General features: G+C 33.9%; 1 protein-coding gene and 1 long non-coding RNA gene across 10 annotated transcripts in view; one reads left to right on the top strand and one right to left on the bottom strand.

Moving 5' to 3' along the window:
- LOC145943116 (uncharacterized) overlaps nt 1–21622 on the bottom strand; it is a 240043-nt gene that overhangs the window by 86828 nt on the left and 131593 nt on the right. The window lies entirely within an intron of this gene.
- LOC145943103 (uncharacterized) overlaps nt 1–21622 on the top strand; it is a 155245-nt gene that overhangs the window by 3003 nt on the left and 130620 nt on the right. For 6 of the 8 annotated variants that reach the window (XM_083050474.1, XM_083050473.1, XM_083050476.1 and 3 more), the window contains 2 exons: nt 440–1008; nt 6277–6475. In XM_083050474.1, coding sequence (XP_082906600.1) covers nt 6469–6475 — 7 coding nt within the window. In that variant the 5' untranslated portion in view covers nt 440–1008; nt 6277–6468. Of the gene's footprint in view, nt 1–44; nt 1009–6276; nt 6476–21622 lie in introns of those variants that run through there. The other 2 variants (XM_083050475.1, XM_083050478.1) reach the window with 2 other exon arrangements.

Below are 21622 nucleotides of genomic sequence, written 5' to 3' on the forward strand. Positions count from 1 at the left end.
GAACGATTAATACAATCATTTGTCAAAAATAATTAAATTTATAAATATTTATAAATATCCATAGATGTAAATTATATTTAAGATAATAATTTATTTTAATTTGTGAATATATAATAATTGTAAATGCTCTCATTTTATGTGACCGGTGAAAATTTCATGTGATTATATTTGTTACAAATAATGCTCGACACTGCACTGTGTACAAAAGTTTATCTTGCAGCGGAGGGAGAATTTTTCGTGAATATTTTTTATCGTCAATATTTTTTGCGTCGGGCCATATCGGAAATACGTATAATCATACACGATCGGCGAATAACACGAAGTGTTACTTATCTATCCTTAACAAGCTTGCTGTCGACGTGATTCGCGATTGTAATTGAAATCCATGGTTATTGAGGGCGATCATTTTATTAATATGTCCCTATTACTTTTCACGTAGCAACTATACGTCGCACGAGGGGGAGGGGGAGGACTAAGAGATCGAATGAGAGCGTGAGAGCGTGATCGGAATAAAATAGCAAGAGAACACCGACAGAAAGTATTAAAGAGGTGCGAGGTCGTTGGCTCATTTCTCTCTCTCGAGAGAGAGAAGAGGGCGATTCTCGATATCCCGCTAATAGTTAGTGGAGGATAAATGCACGGTGATAAAGAATAACTCGGCATGCCCCGGGATAATATCTTCCGCGAAGAGGGTCTTCTTCGATTTTTCCGAGCATTCTGCGAGGCGATAGAACCGATAATGCACGTGAGATAATTGAAACTCTTATAAGAGTTCCAGTGTGTTTTCCGCATCCTTAAAAAAAGTCTCGAACGCGAAGAAAGTTGTGAAGATATTTATTTTGACGATAGATTCCGCCGATTTCTCGAACAATTTGAAATCGTGTTTGCCGCCGGTTTATGTGAGTTTCAGTGATATGCTGCTCGATATTAGCAGCAGCGATCGAAGTGAGAGACTACCTCCGAAGAATTCCATCGCCGAACATCCTGGGTCATCGAGAATCATCGAGGGTAATTTTTGCATATGTTGAAAATAATATGTCTTAGAGTTAGTATTTAATTAAATTAATTATTTGTAGAATTTAGGACGCTGTGAAATCAGGGGTTCGGTGAATAATGTGCTTTCTGTTAATGGAACTATACAGAAAGATTAATGCGCGAGAATATATTCTCCGCGAAGACGGATCGTAGATTTTTAGCTTTCGCGGCACTGAACATACAATACTCATTCGTGAAACCAATGTACGAACACGTATACATTTTTATTTTCTTCTTTGCTTCTCCCTTCGGAAACATCGTATTCGGCGGAAAGCTACGTACTTTCTTTCTTCTTGAACGAGAATACATTGTGTAATATAGAGATCTAACATGCATAGGCGAATTTTATCTTGGTGAAAGTTTTACGATTTTCACAAATACGTTAATTAATTAAAAAGTATTGGAAAAAATGTTTTTATTATAATATATTTTTATTATAATATTTTTATTTTTGCATTTTGCATTTGATTACGTTTCTAAAAATACATAGATTGACGATTATTGATCTGATCGGACTAGTTTTACATTTAATATATAAAAAGATTAGAATCTAAGGTTATATTTAAATTTAAAGATCTATTTTAATATATATTACCATCTTTTTGTGCGCTCTTAGAGCGCGCTGTCAAGAGCTTGATCCGTCTATCCGCGCATCAAGCGGTATCTATAAATCCGGAACGCGCGGGGAGATGCAGCGCGACTTTTCAACGAGTTCGATTGCGCAGCGGAAAGTTTCGAGAATTTGTGTGACATTCGGCGAACGTTGGTTTTCGCGATGCGATAAGTATCGCGGGGATATGCGAGGAAACCGGAAATTCCCGCAATCTGCGATCCCGCATCGATCCCTTTATTCCCTCTTCCCGAGCGGATCCGCTTTCGCGCCCTCACTCGTTGTGTGTTGCCGGCTTCGCCATTCTTCCGCGCGCATTTTCGCGTTCTCTTCCATCAAAAGCCTTTCATTTCTTCCGCTCTTGCATTACATCTGTCGTCATTGTTGTTGGAAAGTATCGTAACGATCCGGCGATGTGTTGCCCGAGATATAGACGGCGAGGTCGATTTATTCATGTCAAGCTTGATTAATATATTAAAAATTTACTTTAATTCATTTTAATTATTTTTTTTCATTTTTTTGATAATGTATTATTTTCATGTGCGCATTGTGAATATTTTTATGATATTATTATTTTCTATTATAAAATTTTGTAGCGTTATATTTGCAAGTATGTAAATAACTATGTTTTAATTAATATATTTATAAAATAATGAATAATGTATATCCCTCTTTAGAATATTTTTCATCATATATTTAATGATAAAAATGTGCGAGCATTATATTTTTAATATTTTTAATATTTCAATATTTTTAATATTTTTAATATTTCAATATTTTTAATATTTTTAATGTTTTTAATATTTTTAATATTATTTCCTTGTATGTTTTATTCTATTATAGTGAAAGAACGTACTACCTCATACATGGAAATTTTATCTACAATAAGCTTAGCCATTTGTTTCACCATCAATTCGCTTTTTCTCTTCAGTTTTATTATTTGTCTTATGCTTTTCTTGTATCGATCTTCCGTTTCTCTTTCTTCTCCGTGTACTTTCATCTGAAAATATTCATGGGAGTAAGAAGAGCAGGAGAAGTTATTGTATGCTGTGAAATACTTTTCTGGGATCAGCCACGTTGATCCTTTTACTGTCGGTTCGATAAGTTTCGAACTTTTGCACTTTCGTCGTGAAAATTTCTCCTCTCTGCCATTTCTAAAAATCCTTTCTTATATATACTTGAAAATACATCTTTATATCATTACATTTTTTAACACTTTGTGACGCTTTCATAAACGCAAAGAGAAGATGATTCTTCACATGATTTTTATTAAATAACATTTTTAAATATTTTTTGGAACATATTAATCAAATACGTTATTATATTTTGTTAATTTATTATTTTAGAAGGATATCTAAATACAAAGTGTTTAAGTAAAACACTAATCGTCAGAAGATTTTTCATGAAAAGTTTATTCATATAGAATTTGCTTTTCTTCTTCTTTCTTTTTTCTTATATTTTACAATATACATTATCAGCAAAGGAAATCTTTGATAAGGGATAATATGATTACGCGAGTCTTGTTTCTTGTCTGAAAATATTTGTCGAATTTCTTCTTTCCTTACGAAACTCTAAGACAAAGGCCAAAGGCATATGCTACAGACAATCGTAGGATTTTCAAGGATCAGTATCGATGATCCTTTTATTTCTACTTCGATAAATCGCCAGCTTTGGCAGATTCGCCGCGAAATTTCTCCGCAATTGCTATACTGTAAATCTTTCGAACTTTTCTCTTTTTTTGGGGGGTCTGGGTCACATTGCGATAAGAACAATGGGAGTCGTGTTTGTTCGAATCTTTAGGATCTCGTCCCTTTTTTCGTTGCTTCAAAATACTGTTTCCGCGCGAAAGGAGGTCAATACGAGGTAGGGGCACCTTCGGACGTTTCTCCTTTTTGAATTCGATAAATTTCCAACTTTTGACATTTTTACTACGTGAAACTTCTTTAGCCGCCTTTAGCGTGTATGTGTGTATAAATCGTTTCGACTTTTCTCGATTCGCGGAGGCTCGATATCTCCCTTTGAAATAACACGTCGCGCTTATATACATGTCGTAAAAGCCGCAGTTTCACTTATTACAGCTTCCTCGCGCAAAATTGTGCTTACGTCAGACGCGGGAGGTGTGTTACGATGTTTTTTTTCATTTCATTTTTCTCACATCTAAACGTGTTTTCGTCGAGCGTTGCAGTTTCGTTCTTAGCGGAAAACTTCTCCTCAACAACTCCGCGTTCGGTTTGCTCGATAAATCTCGAGCGCTCGAGCGATAATCCATAAATCTCGCGTCGGCAAACTCTCGTCTGTCAACTTTTCGACATCTTGACCGCAAGCATCGACGCAGTCTCTGTCTCGCTCGCAGATTGGACTTTTCCTCGGCTGCTCGCGCTTTGTCTCTCTCTCGCGGAGTGAAAATATTTTTACGGAGGGGGCCAGAAGTTTTCGAACCCGGCGTCGTCGCGCCGTTTCGCTCTTGTAACTATCAGTCCGATAAATCTCCAACTTTGGGAAGAAGCCGCCATGTTCCATAAATTTGCCGACCCGTTTTCCCCGTGAACTCTCTCTCATCGTCGCGCGACTTTTCCATGTCCTGACCGTTGTCTCGTCTATTGTACGTACGATAACGCTGTTCCGTGCCGAGTTTATAAACGTGTCTCTTATGGAGTCTCGCACGATCTCTTTTTTCTCTCTCTCTGACAATGTCTTCTTCTTTTTTTGTCCCTTTTCACTCGGTCCCACTCTAGACCTGCTATCACGTCATATCCCGTATAGTCGAATATCGCGTATCGGCTAGCTCTCGCATCTCATTTTTTTTTTGCGCCGTATTCGACTGCGGAATCTAGCTTGCTTGGCAGTTTTCGAGGACAAAATTTCTTCGGCAAATAAATGCGCCACAACAGCACGATAGCATGCAACCGAATTCGCCGTCTGCGAGTCTCGTAACAAGCTTCCCACTCTCCACCCTTTATAACACGGAATATGCCAACGTTCACGATGTAAATTTGAAAAAAGTTTGCACATTGTATTTTATGTATACGAGCTGCTATATATACGCGGCGAGTCGCCGTAAAAGATTCGTTTGCAATGCACTTTTCATTGTCGATGAATATACTATATACAAGCGTGCACGTAAACCCGACCGTATAACCGAACGTTAAACCAAATTTATCGGTATCATCGTCGCGATGTTACAGGCATTTTTCTTCACGTTTTCTCCCTTTTCTCGTGTGCCTTATGAAAAGGTAAGGGTGCACGCTAAATTCGATAACGCTCCTCCGAGCTCTAAAGCTGCTCGGCCGCGTTAGATTTTACCTTCGCCGTTGCCTTTCGGAAAGCGAGGAATTTGAGGACAGTATCCCAATTTACGAGGCGGCTTTGCGTCCCGGCGGAAAACTCGAAAATGACTCGACGTAATCCTCGTAAATTTCGCGAAGCGCGGCCGGAAAAAGGAAAACAAAGGGAGAATCTCGATGGAGTTCTCTTCCTCTGCCTACTTATCAGTGGCAGACGCTGCCCCGACTCCCGTGGGGCAAATTTTTCTCTCTACGGACAAAGAGTAAAATTTTTACGAGCTTCTTGGCCGTCGGAAAAATCGAATAAACTCTCTGACTTGGACTCGTGATTAGGTGAAATCGAAATCAATGTATGTTATCTGTATAGGATATCATCAGAACAGAATATAGATTCAAGATTATGCTATTCTGCGGAATCATATAAAAATTCATAAAACGCTTAAAATAATTAGGAGACCATTCTCTTGTTTTAGATTAGTCAGATAAATAAATATATATAAATATAGTGTTAGTTTGTTAGGAGAAAAATATTTTTGAAAATATCAAATATTATTCGTATACACATACAGAGTCGATGCATATAAATATTTGAAAAATAAATTTTAATCTTGATAAAACAATGATGTTGGAAAGTTTTTTTTATACATATTTCATTGTATAATGCACACACGTTTATTCCACATTCGCGATTAAACATTACAAAGTCTACTATTTCTGAAACAGTGCTTATCGTATCGTATATTTAACCCCGATTTCCACGCTATAATACGACACGCACAAGAGACCATGCTCTTTTGCAATTTTGCCTTATAAATATATATAAATGATTTCGATCTGGAAAGTTTATAATTTTAATAACGTGTTGATACTGAACATTACGATATAGATTCTAAGTAGATTATAGAAGAAAATTTCGGAAATTAACGTAGAAAACTATTGCTTTAAGTAGTAAAATACACGTGCAATATATGCATGTTAAAAACGATAATTTTATTAAAAATGATATTAAATTATAAATGTGTACGTCAATAATTTTGAAATTTATGTTTTGCAGGACTTAAATGCTATTTAACTCGAACACAGTAAACACGATAAAGTTGTGTAGCAATATTTATTATTAAATTCTTCTCATTTACATACATTTTTAAGATATGTGTATGTGTTCAACAATTATTTGTATATTATCGTTTGAAAATTTATTTGTAATGAAAGCATTATTCCCAACAACTTTGTATTATTCGCTTTTCAAACATATTGCAGTTTTCGAATTTCGCCTTTAATATAGTAGTATGTTTATTTTATCGCGTTATAATCCTTTTTAATCGTAATCTATTTTATTGCTTGCAGAAAGTGCCGTATGTTTGTGAAGCTCGTGGTGCGCGTCGTTCGCCTTCCTCCTTCATCTTTCATGTTAAAAGTAAAATTGCGCGCATCGATATCTCGAAATCACCTCTCGGACACGTCGACATTGTGGTGCTCGTGAAAAGAAGAATAAACCATAAAAAGGAGCATCGAGGGAAGGTGCGATCATCACTCGGCATGAAGGGTGAGTCTACTTGCATATATATTTTAAGATCTTTTTTATCATTCCAATTAACGTCATATCATGACTACGTTGTTGGAAATTGCTATGATGCGAACAATTATTACCGATATTGCTCTCGATGAAATATTTATCAAAAGTTTTCGATTTCTACAAGAAATTAAACTTTTTGTATAATAAGGATTATCAAAACATCAAGCATATACATGCTATTGAAAGCGATCTTTTTTTACAATAAGAGTGATTGATTAGGTCGCCGAATTTTTTTTTTTTTTTGGAAAACAGATGCTTGACACAGTCGAGCAGCGAGACAAGCAATCAAAAGCTAAAGCACGCTCGAATATTTTGTCGACGTAACCGCGTCCCAGGAGTCATATGTGAAACGGAATAAACGATAGTGGGCGTATACGTATATACACATATATGCGCATTTAGTTCGTTGCTTTATGAACAGTCGGTTTGATGAATTACATTGAATGACGATTTATTTATCATGCAAATAAATTTTGCGGCGCGCGATTTAATAACGCCGATAAAAATCCTTCTCGCACGGCATCGCTATACGATATACGTTATACAGTTTAAATTCGTTGCGTGCGAATTGTTGTGTTGGCGTAGAAGCATATGCGAGATTTTAATCGAGTAATAATAGTTAGCGCGATTTTTTCTTTTTTTTTAAATTTTATTTCTTGTCGAATTGCTCTATATTCGTGTGTAAAAAGGATATCGCGTATATATACGGTTAATAAAAGTATCGATTGCAATTGAAATCACCGATTTATTCGAATCTTCAATCTTCTACTGTTTCACTATCCAAATGTCTGCTATTCGAACGTATTTTACTACTCAAACAGAATGTTTTGTCGTGCAACATCTCCTCTCCTATCGAAACAGAAATATTTCAAGCGATGTTTACTTTCTAAACTCGTGAAGCTGTACCTTCTCGCTCGGATTCGAGGCATTAGATGGAGAGCTTAGATGGTTAAAGAATTTAATAAAAATAACTTGAACACGTTAAAAATAATATGTGTGATTTATTTAAATATCTATTGTTCTCTTTATGAAAATTAATCACGTCAAATAAAATCGTTTGATTGTTCTATTATCTGGAAATTTAATTTCCGATCGGTCGTATCACTCTATTAATTTGGATAACAGTTTTACCAGATTCCAAAATAGTATATCCGCGAGAATATCATACAGTTACTTAGTTATCAAAATTATATTTCACGCGCTGCCGAGATGTCAATCAAAATGCAAATTCGCGATTCAGCAACATCGCAGTACGATGAGTACGATTTCGCATGGTTGCGTGGTTAGTAAATTACACTCTTTGATGGTTCGGGCGGTCCCCCGGAAGTATGTATCAAAGTCCCCGGCGGCGGTGCCGTGAAAATTTCCGGAATTTCGTCCTGGCGTGTTGGTCCTGGGCGAAAAGCGAATCTGGCGGCGAGGCATATTACGCGGCCATAGAGTAACAGCTGTTTTGCATAACCCAATTAGCCGGCGGCGCGTGCATACAGAATTAAACTGAACGTTTTATTGACGTTGAAAATCGCTGGTCACTCGTGATTTTTAATCTTCGGCCATTAAGCTTTGGCGCGCTTTTTCCCATGATTACGATTACGTTTATATATACTTAATTATAAAATAAATATTAAAAATTTAATCAGTTTTCTTTATGATCCGCGATATTATCCGGCAATCTGTAGAGGATCCGTTGGATCCGTTGGATCCTCAATTAAGAAGCGGACGAGCAGTGACTTGTCATTCATTATTCATAAACCGTAAGCCATTTGAGCCTCCCGTACAGTAGGCTTTATTAAAACCTCAGTTTTCGCGAAAAGCAGTTTGCCGGCACGAACATTAATTAGCAAGTGACCGTCTATATTCCCGGGAGAAAAATCAACATTCGAACAAATCGGGAAAAATGAAAGGTAAAATAGGGTCTGTGTGATAGGTCAGAGTAAATAACACATTGGACAAATTATCTACCCATTAAGGAAAAATAAATAATTTCTTTGGAATTATTCATCGTGAAATTTAATTGTTTTCGCTTGAAAGGAAAATTAATTATTGGTAATGCAAATACTTTGCTATTCCAACTTATCTCTTTCCCGTTACTTTTTACAAAGTTACTTTACGATAATAGAAGTCACACAAACTAAATCGTCGATGAATAATCGAGTTGATGAATAACGTGCTACAACAATAGAATGTTTCGTTCATTTGCGTACGGCGTATCTTCGGACCATGTCGAATAATCGAATATGAAGTAATTGGCGCGATCCAAGTTGCGTCCCGGCGCTCTAATCGAATCTTGTCTCTGCCTATTATAATTAATAATCTTGCGCGCTCAATTGGCCTCCTGGTGCATTCGCAAAATACGATAAATTCGCTAGATCAAATGACAACATAACAGAGCTTCTATATTAACGGTTAAATTTTTTCGTGTAATTGAAATATCTTTATATTGAAATATTATTAAAAATCAATTTGCCCCCCAATAAATTGTTAAATATTTATAATTAGAGATAATTTGTGAAAGAGAAAAAATGTTACAATATATAAATTTGATAAAATAAAATATTGGCAGAAATATTATATTGCCTGAAATTATCAATATATATATATATATATATATATATATATATATATATATATTTAACTGTTATCTTAATTTTTAAAATTATTAAAATAATTACATTGATAGATATTTCAATTAAACTTTTTAAAATTCGACATTACTTAAAAATGATTTTAATTAGTCGCTAAAAAATACCATTATTAAATTGTTAAATATCTATATAATGTTAAATAATTTAAAAAGAAAATGTCTTATAATATACCAATTTTGAACAAAATAAAAATATTTTGTTGCATAAAACTCTCTATATATACATACTAAGAAACTATTCTATTATCTTGATTTTTTTAAATTATTAAAATAATTACATTGTGGTAGATATTTTAATTAAACTTTCTAAAATTCGACATCATTTTAAGATTATTTTAATTAGTCGCGAAAGAACGTAAAAAATAAGAATCCGATTAAGTTTTAGATGCGGAAGCATGTAAATGCGTCACTATGTATGACCAGGAATAGCTTTTAGCTGCTTCAATCGGGCGTAGCCTGATACGAAGTGCAAATGCGACTGATCCCACGATTAACTGTCATCCTTATATGACGGTTATTTGTATGCGCGTGTGTGTATATATTGCCAACGCAAACGATATATCGCGATCGCAAATCCGATACTGAATTATCCCGATGATACCGTATAGGACCGGCTCGCGTAACATGGCTCGTATGCATCGCCCGTAAATTGCGTATCGCCTGCTTTCTGTGTTTCCATGTCGACGTAAACTCAAATTAATGTTTCTTTCATATCTTTCGAGAATTGGCGAATTATGCGAGTGGATTTGTTCGCTGAAATTCGTCAGATCTGTCGTCGATTTCTCATCTTTCGTCAAAATTGGGGCGTAAACTAAAACATCCACGATGTTACTCCCTCTGTCAATGAATGGGTGTCTGATACTCAAAGTAACTTTGAATGTTAAAAATTTGTTGGAACTTTTCTCCTCCCGAAATAAAATACAAAGGGCCTTTGTATTCAGAAATCTCATTAAATATAAATGAATGTCGATGCAGCAGCTGCTATAAAGAAATTGTCGCGGTGCAATGTGTCGGAAACGCATTAATGAAAAGGTTAAAAATTATGCATTAATAAGACATTGATGAAACGCGATTAATAACATTACAAGAAATTATAACTACTAAATAATTATATAATAAAAATTGTGTAAATGTGAAATTAATTTATAAAAAGATATTTTGCGAGTGAAATTTTCTATTCTAGTGACCAAAAAAAGCGTACAGAAATGTTGCATCGCGATAAAAAAGATAAATACAAATTAAATAATAACTGCATCCACAATAAGCATCATATGCACAATAAAATTGATCACATGTACGATGAAGTACTACATATTTTTCTCACACCGCTATCGAATCGTATCTCTTTGCATTACGTTCAATGCGTGTCATTGCGTCGAAATGCAAGTATCACACACTCGATAATAAATTACTCTTGGCAATTTACGGCACTCCATACCGCTCGCATGGACGATAAATTGTTTCCGTTGTTTTTGCCGCATAATATAAACGGCGGTATGCGCATGAATTTACATCACGTTTTAATTACGTCTTCCTGTGACGAATATTTTGCTCGGGGAGCGGAGTGCGAATGTTCCGCAAATATTTGTCTCGCCGGTTTTTAAATGCGCGGGGTGATGATTGCGCGAAATTTTCAGCAGAAAAGGCGCTTTGCATAAACCGCGCAGTTGCGTGCCGCAGTTCGTGTTACAATTGCATCCCCGTCATACGGGGGCTGCATTTTGAAGGCAGGTGTCGGAAGTGCTTAAAAGTTTTAAAACTGCATCGCCTCGCGATCTAAGAAAAACTTTTCTCATCGCGATGCAACATTTCTATATTGTATGTAGATATTGCTTTTAATTATCTGAATTCAAGATGTAATTTCTACAATGTTATTTGTGCTGTCGTCTGGAGAGAAAAATGTCGCTCGCGCAAAATATCTTTTTAAATTTATTCCACATTTACACAACTCGAGTTTCTTTTTCTGTCTACAATTATTTACAATTTTTAAGCTCTAATTCAAATTATCTCTCATTTTTGCTGATATTTTAATATCGTTTAGTATATTTAATATTTTATATATGTATGTTTTTTATCTGTATAACTATTGCTGTGTATTTTTGTATCAATTACGATTCTAAATGAAGATTGAATAAACTTAATTAAGTTTATTCAATCTTCATTTAGAATCGTAATTGATACAAAAATACACAGCAATAGTTATACAGATAAAAAACATACATATATAAAATATTAAATATATTAAACGATATTAAAATATCAGCAAAAATGAGAGATAAACTTAATTAAGTTTATTCAATCTTTATTTCTCTTTCATTATCTTTAACAAGAAGATAAAACATCTAAATATAAATTACTATTACGAGAAATAAATCATATCAATTTTAGCACGAGTATAGAAATATTATATTATTATCTTCAGTTCTTAAACTGCCTTAAAGGAACGAATGGGCGGGCATTGACGAAAAAGAAGTGTCTGACAGAGACAGATGTATGTACAGGTGATCAATTCTCATTTCAGAAAATTGATAAAATTACCACTGCTTTAATATCTATATCCTACGTTAGCTCGAGATTCGCATTCGTCAAATTATGACATAAGAATGACGCACTATAAGCGGACAACTCCAATTTCAATAGAATTCAATATCAATACATCGATTTATACGATGTTCTTGATTTAATTTTTATTTTTAGTTGGCACAGAGATATTAATCGAAATAATTTTAATGTTTGAAATTATTATCTTTAATTTAATAATTACTCTTTGTTCATCTCATGGTAGAGATAAAATAATCTTATGCAAATCATTGGATCAATATGACAAACAGAGAGATTTGTAAAATAATATATATATAAAGCGTGTCAAATTCTCAATACTATTTCCAAGGATACGATACGCAAAGTCTTCCATTATTAACAAAGAGTGAGATTTTAAGTTATGCAATAACTCCATTTTGCCTTAGGCAACTCTGGTTGTATAAGAGCTTTTGCAACTTTCTAGTATTACTCGCTCATAACTTCTCTCTATCGTGCTTTAAATGCTTCCTTCAAGGAAGACGTTTTAAGAACCGCGTGGCGGATTCGGGACAGAGTTGTCAATTAAAATTTCAGAATGAACTCTTTTCATTGCAAAATCTAAAGTCCAATTATGATACGAGAATTAGATAAGAAGAACGCGGGATATATACGTGGCTTAATTAACAAATTTTAATGGGAAATGTTTTGACAATGTTTACGATAAAGTATCGCGATTATTATTAAGTAAAGCATAATATCACCTCATTATACATAAAAACTTTATTTGGAACCTGGTATAGAGGTATAGAGAGAGCACTGAAATTTCAGAAATCTTATTAATTGCTTCAAACTCGAAACTTTCTAACGATGCGAACTGTGTTTAATTTAATAAATACGCCATTTAAGTTCCGGAATAATCGAGAGGACTTTAAGCTCACTGGAAGTAAACGGGAGCTTCGGGAGGAGATAGCGAGAAGGAAGTCGATCGTAGCAGGTGTTAATGGGAAGGATAATCCTTTAGTTTTATCCTACGAAATCCCTGCCCGTGTCCCGACGTTAACTATGTTATCCATGTCTCCCAGATATAATACTCGTACAAGTTCGGGACTAATTTGAGAATTCTTGAGAAGTTTTAGCGTTACGTTCCGAGATACCATTTGATTCTAATTACAATTATCTTTAGCATTAATAAGACCAAGATAATGATTGTGTTTGATGACTCCAATGAAGATAAGAATAATGTTTATCATATTTTTTCTTAACTCTTTTGCAATCGATAGAAAGAGAGATGTTACATTTTTGATAATTATTAATTAAAAAATATTAAATGTAGGTGTAAAAAAATTTTTTTTTATGATACTCGACTTGATTAATTAATTCGTGAAATCTTGTTGATAATGTGGCGTTATATTTTTTTGTTTGTGTCGCAACACATATTGCGCGTATGTGTTAGGATCTAAAAATATACCTGAAAAATTTGGCACGAGGCCAACGACGATTTTAATTATCTTTTCTCGAGAAGACTAGCACGATATAACAAAATGCTTGGAACCACGTCGAGTGCATTCTTACGGCTTCTCTTCTCATTTTTTTTTATTTGAAAACATCAATAAAATTCTCATAAAAATTCAAGCGTTGCGTATGAGATGAGCGGTAATTTCGAGAGCGGGGCATAACTGCGAATCTGTCGCGATAAAGTTCACAGTATCTGCAGGATCCGTAGCTGAATATCGTTTCGTAAATATTCGATAAATCGGTTACTGCTACATGCATGCCCTTTTAGCCCGGAAACGGGGTTAAATTTCTGGACGTGCCCCAGCTCGACTGGATGTGTTTTAGGATTGGTTCGTGACCTTCTTGCGTATTCTAGATCCCAGACGCCCTGAAACGCGCCCTACTTAAACTTCCTTCTAACAATCAAGATGTTAATAAACGCGACCGACATTCCCGTATCTCGCGATTGTAAAATCAAGTCGATGTTAGATAGGTAGTCAATCTTAGCTTAGTTCAGCATCAAAGTTTGAATTCGTGGGCGATAATGTCAAAAAAGAAAAGATAATGCTTTAAATTTAAATATTAGATGCTTTTAAATATTTTAAGCCATAAATTTATTATTAAAAGCCGCAGACGAGAATATATATACATGAGAGAAAAATTAAGTTATTTATAAAAATATATTAAACTTTATTTTAATTGGATAAGTTTTAAAGAAAGATAATAATATAAAGCATAATTAAACAAAATTTAAACGTTTTGTGAGTTTCTTTTATTATAATGGCATGATTAATATCATATACATCTAATTATCCTCTTTGATCATCAGCTTTAAACGATTTTGTTATTATTACACAGTGCCTTCTATATGTGTGTAATGCTAAAGTGTCAGCACATAAATATATATCGTTCGCTGTGTATAATCTCCTAAAGATATTCGGTTTATTTTTAACGCGATATCTTCTTTCTAATTTTACATCCCTTTTATTTTATTTTTATTATACTTTCTTCCTCTTTTAAGATAAACTACATCTATATATCTCTTTCTCTCTCTCTTTGGATTTCCGCTTCCCTGTTTTTTTGCAACTATTTAAATTATTTAAATTTTTTTGACGCCAATTATTTTAATTATTTACGCGTTATTAATTTTTTCTCGATACGATAAGATGCCGCATAATGTCGATATATAATCGATTATTGCGTAAAAATTTTTCGTGCTTTTATCAATCGAAATTTTTATCCTCTTTTACATTTATTATTTCACCTGTTTTCAAATCATGCTTTTCCCCGTAAGGCGTTAATTAACTGGATCAACCTTTTTATTTTTTATAGCATTTACTCTCACAGGTCAATTGGCGTGTCTGTATTCGTACGTGGTTCTCTTTTTTAATAGCCCTCTTTACCGACGTGTTTTACCGTCGACGGCACTTTATTAAGCTCCATTCGTGACTAGTTTTTCATTCTTCGCCCTCGACCATTTTCCGTGGGGATTTTTCGTCTCTATCCATAGCGAGAGCAACAGCGGGGCGCCCATTCACGAACTCGCGAAAAATTTCTCGCTCGGAAAATTGACCGAGGTCCAAGCTAAATGCGCGAAAAAATCGGTGAATTGTCGAGTTGATAAAACGGAAAATATCTCTGCGTTTAGCGTCTTTGAAAACAAGATTTACGAGCTTCAAAGTAGGATAAAGCGTACGACAAATAGTGAGACAGTTTTGCAGAATATAAAATATAAATGTACACAAGAGAGAGAATATAAATGTCAAAATTAAGAAAGAAAATGATATTCAACAACGTGCTTAATTTTTGCGCGATTTTTCTTACGGGGAAAAACGCAAAGCAAATGAGATTGCAATATACTTGATTTACAATTAAACTCTCGGCAAATCGTACGGTAATTAAAGATGAGTTTTTTCTTCTCGCGAAAATACATTTTACGTTGGATTACTCTGTAATTGTAGCAATATAAATTAAAAGCACTTGATTAACGGTGAAGCAGAAATTTTTAAGTACAAACGTACTTTTCACTAGTTGCTTCCATGGCAGTTCGATAGTTCAAACGATAAATTGAGGTCCTTTTATTCGCGCTCAGCGTCTCCTGGGACACAAGTAAGCTTTCCAATTGCTCGATTCGTTTCCGTCAATAGCGATGAATGTTTGATTTTATGATTCGACATCAATGTGAAAAAACATCGGTCGAGATTACAGATTGAACATTGTTATTTAAAAGCTGCTTGCACAAACTGCTAATCGCTCATTTGTGAATTCATACATGTTACAAATTGGATAGACAATTTACAATTTTACGATTTATATTTCGTATAAAAATCTTATTAATTATATAGAGTAATATATATTAGAAAATAATTATTAGAATAATATATATAAAAAATATAATAGTATAGTAAAGATAGTAAAATAAAGATTTACTTTATATTATATGATATATAATTGATAAATAGACAGAATCACTAGCGGATCCTGACGTCGATAATGGGGGGGGGGGGGTTGCAAAATTATTTTATTTAATATTTTTGGTTTCGTGATTAGCTTTTATTTCAGAAGCAACGATGTCGATAGCTCTTTAATGTTTGTTTTTCTTTATTTATATATTTTAAACAAATTCAGCAAAACTGTTTCTTTTAATTTGCAAGGGGGGGGGGTTTAACCATCCCCCTCAGGATCCGCCAGTGTATATATATATATATATTATATAGATATAAAGAATTTTTCGCCTAATTATTTTCATGCAACGAAATTATCTCATCATTTCGTCTTATGTCTGACTTAATCTATACTTAACTCCTTGAATGCGTAATGAGTATAATTTACAATGTATCTTATACATACATATTGTATATATTATATAGATATAAAGAATTTCGCCTAATTATTTTCGTGCAACGAAATTATCTCATCATTTCGTCCTATGTCTGACTTAATCCACACTTAACTCCTTGAATGCGTAATGAGTATAATTTACAGTGTATCTTATACATACATATTGTATATATTATATAGATATAAAGAATTTCGCCTAATTATTTTCGTGCAACGAAATTATCGCATTTTGTCCTATGTCTGACTTAATCCACACTTAACTCCTTGAATGCGTAATGAGTATAATTTGCAGTGTATCTTATACATACATATTGTATATATTATATAGATATAAAGAATTTCGCCTAATTATTTTCGTGCAACGAAATTATCGCATCATTTTGTCCTATGTCTGACTTAATCTAAACTTAACTCCTTGAATGCGTAATGAGTATAATTTCCAGTGTATCTTATACTTTTATATATATATATATATATAAGTATAAGATACATTGTAAATTATAGTCATTACGCATTCAAGGAGTTAAGTTTAGATTAAGTCAGACATGCGACGAAATGATAAGATAATTTCGTTGTATGAAAATAATTAGGCGAAATTCTTTATATCTATATAATATATATATATATATATATATATATATATATATATATATAAGTATAAGATACACTGGAAATTATACTCATTACGCATTCAAGGAGTTAAGTTTAGATTAAGTCAGACATACGACAAAATGATGAGATAATTTCGTTGCACGAAAATAATTAGGCGAAATTCTTTATATCTATATAATATATACAATATGTATGTATAAGATACACTGTAAATTATACTCATTACGTATTCAAGGAATTAAGTATAGATTAAGTTAGACATAGGACGAAATGATGAGATAATTTTGTTGTACGAAAATAATTAGGCGAAATTTTTTGTATCTATATAATATATATATTATATATAGATATAATATATATTATATATATTATATATATTATATATATGTATATTATATAGATATAAAGAATTTCACCTAATTATTTTTGTGCAATGAAATTATCTCATCATTTCGTCTTATGTCTGACTTAATCTATACTTAACTCCTTGAATGCGTAATGAGTATAATTTACAGTGTATCTTATACTTATATATATATACTAGCGGATGCTGACGTTGATAGCTCTTTAATGTTTGTTTTTCTTTATTTATATTTGTTAAACAAATTTAGCAAAACTGTTTCTTTTAATTTGCAGGGGGGGGGGGTTTAACCCCCCCAGGGTCCGCCAGTGGACAGAATAGATGATGTTTATTTTCTGAATTTTCTATCTTTATCAAAGATTTGTATTGAAATAGAAGCAGAATGCGCGTATTATATTCACCATTAAATACTAATAAATTGAGCAATTTGATCTGATAATGACTTTTGGTGGTTAGGTGACTTTTTGTACTATATGCATTATCAAATTGAAATAATATGTTTCAATTTTTGGAAGACAAATTCCAGATTTGGTTATATTATTTTTTCTCATAAAGTATTATAGTTATTATCATTATTAAGTATGTTATCAATCAAGAAACTTTTGCTTTATAAAAAAAAGAAATAGTTTTCATAGATTAGCGAATGGATATGGCTGAAAAATGTAGCAAGTTTTAATTGACACGAGTGCAGTATGTTTATGACATAAACTGTGAAATTCAAACGCTTTGATCGTATTGTATTTGATGTTTTTTCAACATTTGAGTATTTTTTTCAATCACATGACGATAAAATTGTTTGAACCCACGCGTTACATATCATACAATAAAACTTATATATCGTACAATAAAAATTTCGATTTTTTTCAATGAATAATCCGATTGTTCACGGAAGACACGATACCGTATTCGATAAATACTGATCTAATAATGCGACTGCTACATTATTCCATCGTTAATATTTCATTAGAATGTAAATAACTTAATGTGCGGTTCTGTTATTAGAAATAAGTGCATTACAATTAGAATTACGGTCAAATCGATAAATCACCGACAATATTTCCGTAATACAGCCATCGTAGCCTACGGTATGATCTATCATCGCACTCTTCATGAGATGATATATTGCTCGACAGTGTTCTCCACTCCAGTGCATTTTTATTATCGTTTCTCTTTTCCTAGCGTCGTCGCGTATTAATGGCGCGTCGAGTTTTTCAAGTTCCACAAGGTTTTCCCGTACTGATTCGAGAGAAAGAAATCTTCTATTTTCTTTCTGATTTTTTATCGATTTCTTTATTTCCTATGTGTCGATTTTTATTATATTACGAGTTACGAGATTTACAATTATACAAGTTTATTCTCATTCTTATTGTCAATATTTTATCTAAAACTCTGCAATTTTCATATAACATATTTGCACACGAGGATATTTTTAATATGTAAAGTTTGCGGTTTTAATAACGTTATTTTATATACAACGTGTTTATTGCCACGGTCGTTTCGGTTCGTAAGGATTATTGCGATCGTGGTTTTTCCAACGTAATCATGTGTAATAAACGAGATTTCACCGCATACTGAGATATTAATTCCACACCAATAATGAAAATTGCATTTTGAGAAAGCAAAAGAAAAAAAGATTGGAATATTGTATGAGATAAAAATTGTTTTAATCATTCTTTTTTGTTAGTTACACTAGTGGCAAAATTATAAACGTATTTAAATTTTATGCATATCTTAATTGTTGTTATTTTTATTCGTCACACTACTTACTCCGATAACAAAAGAGATTTTTTTAAAAGTTTTTGATAATTAATTTTACTCGTATAAATACTTGTAATATTTCTTTTATTTATTTTAAATATCTCATAATCACAAATATATGTACAATTTTGTTTGCATTAATTAAATGAGGTTGAAACATTTAGCCGCGTTACAAGCAATATAATGTATTCAACCGGAAAAGGCATGAGGTACAATCAATGTTTCATTAATTCCACAGAAAATTTACGCTTAGCAGAAAACACGCGTCTGTCTCTATCACAATAATTTGTATGACTGAACATATTTCTTTCTCGAAAATTTAGCATCGGATGAAACCAGCGGTTGTGACGGTTCTATCGTTTTCACCAGAGATTATCCTTTAATCGTGCGAACTAATGCGGCTTTATTGCGCGTGCAAATTACAGATAATGCATGCTTATATGTTATTCGCGTGGAAATTCATAGAATTTTACGTCAATATAGCGTGTTTTATACCGGTAAATTCACGGAAAATTCTCCGCTGGACGTTTTCGACTATAGAGAAATTATCGTTATGGCAGATTTAATTGGGATATTTATCCTTTGAATTACACGAGAGGAATGATGGCATCGATGTTTTTCTCGGTTTTATTACAGGGATATTTTTTCCGTCCCCTGGGTAATATCGCGATAGATTTTAATGACGTTTACAAATGAATAGTTCTTTTTATTCGTTTTCCCTTAGCGGATTGATCTGATTTTAATTCGATTTGATTATTGCAATATAAAATCATCATCGTACGGAAACTAAAAACGACCCTTTCACATGAATTGAAAGATATTTTAATTATTAGAAGAAATTAATTAATTTTTGATTATTTTTAACTTATTTTCACACGGATTTCTTGATTTTCTTTTTCGATTATTTCGCGAATCCTGTCTCGTATCTTGTATATAAATAATATTTCTTCACCGCAACACATCGCGAATAATTTGCGCCGTACTCTTTCTCGAAACTTTTTATATCGTTCATTCGAACTCCTCTCGCCTTTATGTTTGTCGCGTGCTCGAATATTTCACAGGAGGAAGTGACGATGCCACGGGAATGACTTGCCGTAAAGTCATTCGGTAGCCAATAAATTTTCACCGCGTCCGTCGTCGTCGCACTCGCGACTGCACCGTCTCACGTAAAACGACGGAACGGCGCTTTCGAAAACGTGGTGGAACGGAGGATACAGCTCCTCCCAGTAGCACGGACAAATTGGCTGTGGTCGCGGTAAGCACAGCCGCGACAAATAGGTGATGTTTACTTATGTAGGTCGACAAACAAAATAGGTGTCGTGCTTAGCCAGTAGTCGTTGAAAACGCTTGGAAATTGCAAACTACCACGTATTCCGTATCTTTCGTGAAATAAATTTTTTATGCATTAAATGCCTTTTCTACTACGGACGAGCAGGTTTAATTCGTACAAAATATCGATCGCTTTGAAATGAATTTTGATCAATTAATTTTTTTTTTTTTAATATAATAATAAATACTTTTTTATTTTTAAACATGTTACTAGATTCTATCGGAAAACGAAGGAGTGTATTTTAAAATCGATTGGAACACAGAGCGTATAATGTTGACAATCGGATCGGATTCTAGTAGTTTCGCCCGGCTTTGGTCAGACTAAAACTATCCGTTACTACTGCAACACGAGTGCTAACATTGAACGATGAAATAGGATTGTTTTAAAGTCATTGTACATTGCGTTAGAAATTTTGCTATGATCGAAACTATTTCGACCATACTTTGACAGACTTTTTATTGCAATAACAAATAATTTATTGCACGAATACTTAGGGTGATACATCGTACCTAGTATTTGGTGCGCTGTGTATATTAAACAATTATGTCTATAATTACAAAGTTTATAGTTTCAAACTCTTGTGTTGTGTCCCCGGTATTGTTTGTCGAAGCGGTGTACCAATATAATAGAGCACATTTGTACACGGGACACCCGGTAGCACCGTTGGTAGTGTCGACGAGAAGTGGAAATGGTTTGGGCGTCGGTCGAGTCTGGTAACAGCGGGAAATAGTCGAGGATCTCTTCGTCGGTGGTGCACGATGGTGTGGTTGCCAGTAGTACGTAGGTTGATCGGTGGAGTGCAGTGCGGATCCATAAGTCATGAGGTTCAACACGTTCAACCGGCTTTCCAACAAGACGAACAAGCGGGTAGACGAGGAGGGAAGAAGCCGCGACGAGAGAAGAAGTGTTTGCTCGTGACTCGCATCATCCTCTCTCTTACCACCATTTTCTGCCGTCGGCTGTCGTCGGTTACACCCGGCAGGTTACTACTCGCGCGACTTCAATTACGAGACCGATCACCTGCTCGCCCTCGTTTATACCGCCGTCCGATCTTCGCTGAACACATTTCGGGCTTGTTTTTCCGTGTCCTATGATTTGATGCCGATGTCTTATTGAAGTAAATCAAATTGAGACATTTAAAGTGGTTTTACCGAAAAAAAAATTATCAAAATATTAGCTACTTAATTATTATTAACAATAGTCCATAATTGATGATTGTTTCCTAAAATTATAATTATGAGGAGAGAGTAAATTAGTAAATAATAATAGTAAATTGGAAATTATGAAATTGTAATAATATCAAATTTGAAGGTAATTAATTTCATTTTTGACGGGCTTTCAATCAGTTTTATCGTACAGCGAGCTGGAAGACAAACAATGGAATAATCAAAACTCTCACCCCGCTGCCTTGTCAATACGTCGAGCAAGCAATCGCTATTCCCATTAGCTTTATGGGTTTCGGTGATTACTGAGGCGTGATGTGTTGATAACGAATACATATCTGCGTCCGTATCTCCGTGTCTCTGTTTTCAGGATAGCACGCTTTACCTGATTCAA

Source organism: Prenolepis imparis, unplaced genomic scaffold (genome assembly GCF_030444845.1).
Source record: "Prenolepis imparis isolate NDT839.2.m4 unplaced genomic scaffold, iyPreImpa1.0 SCAF_11, whole genome shotgun sequence".
NCBI classification, from domain to species: Eukaryota; Metazoa; Arthropoda; class Insecta; order Hymenoptera; family Formicidae; genus Prenolepis; species Prenolepis imparis.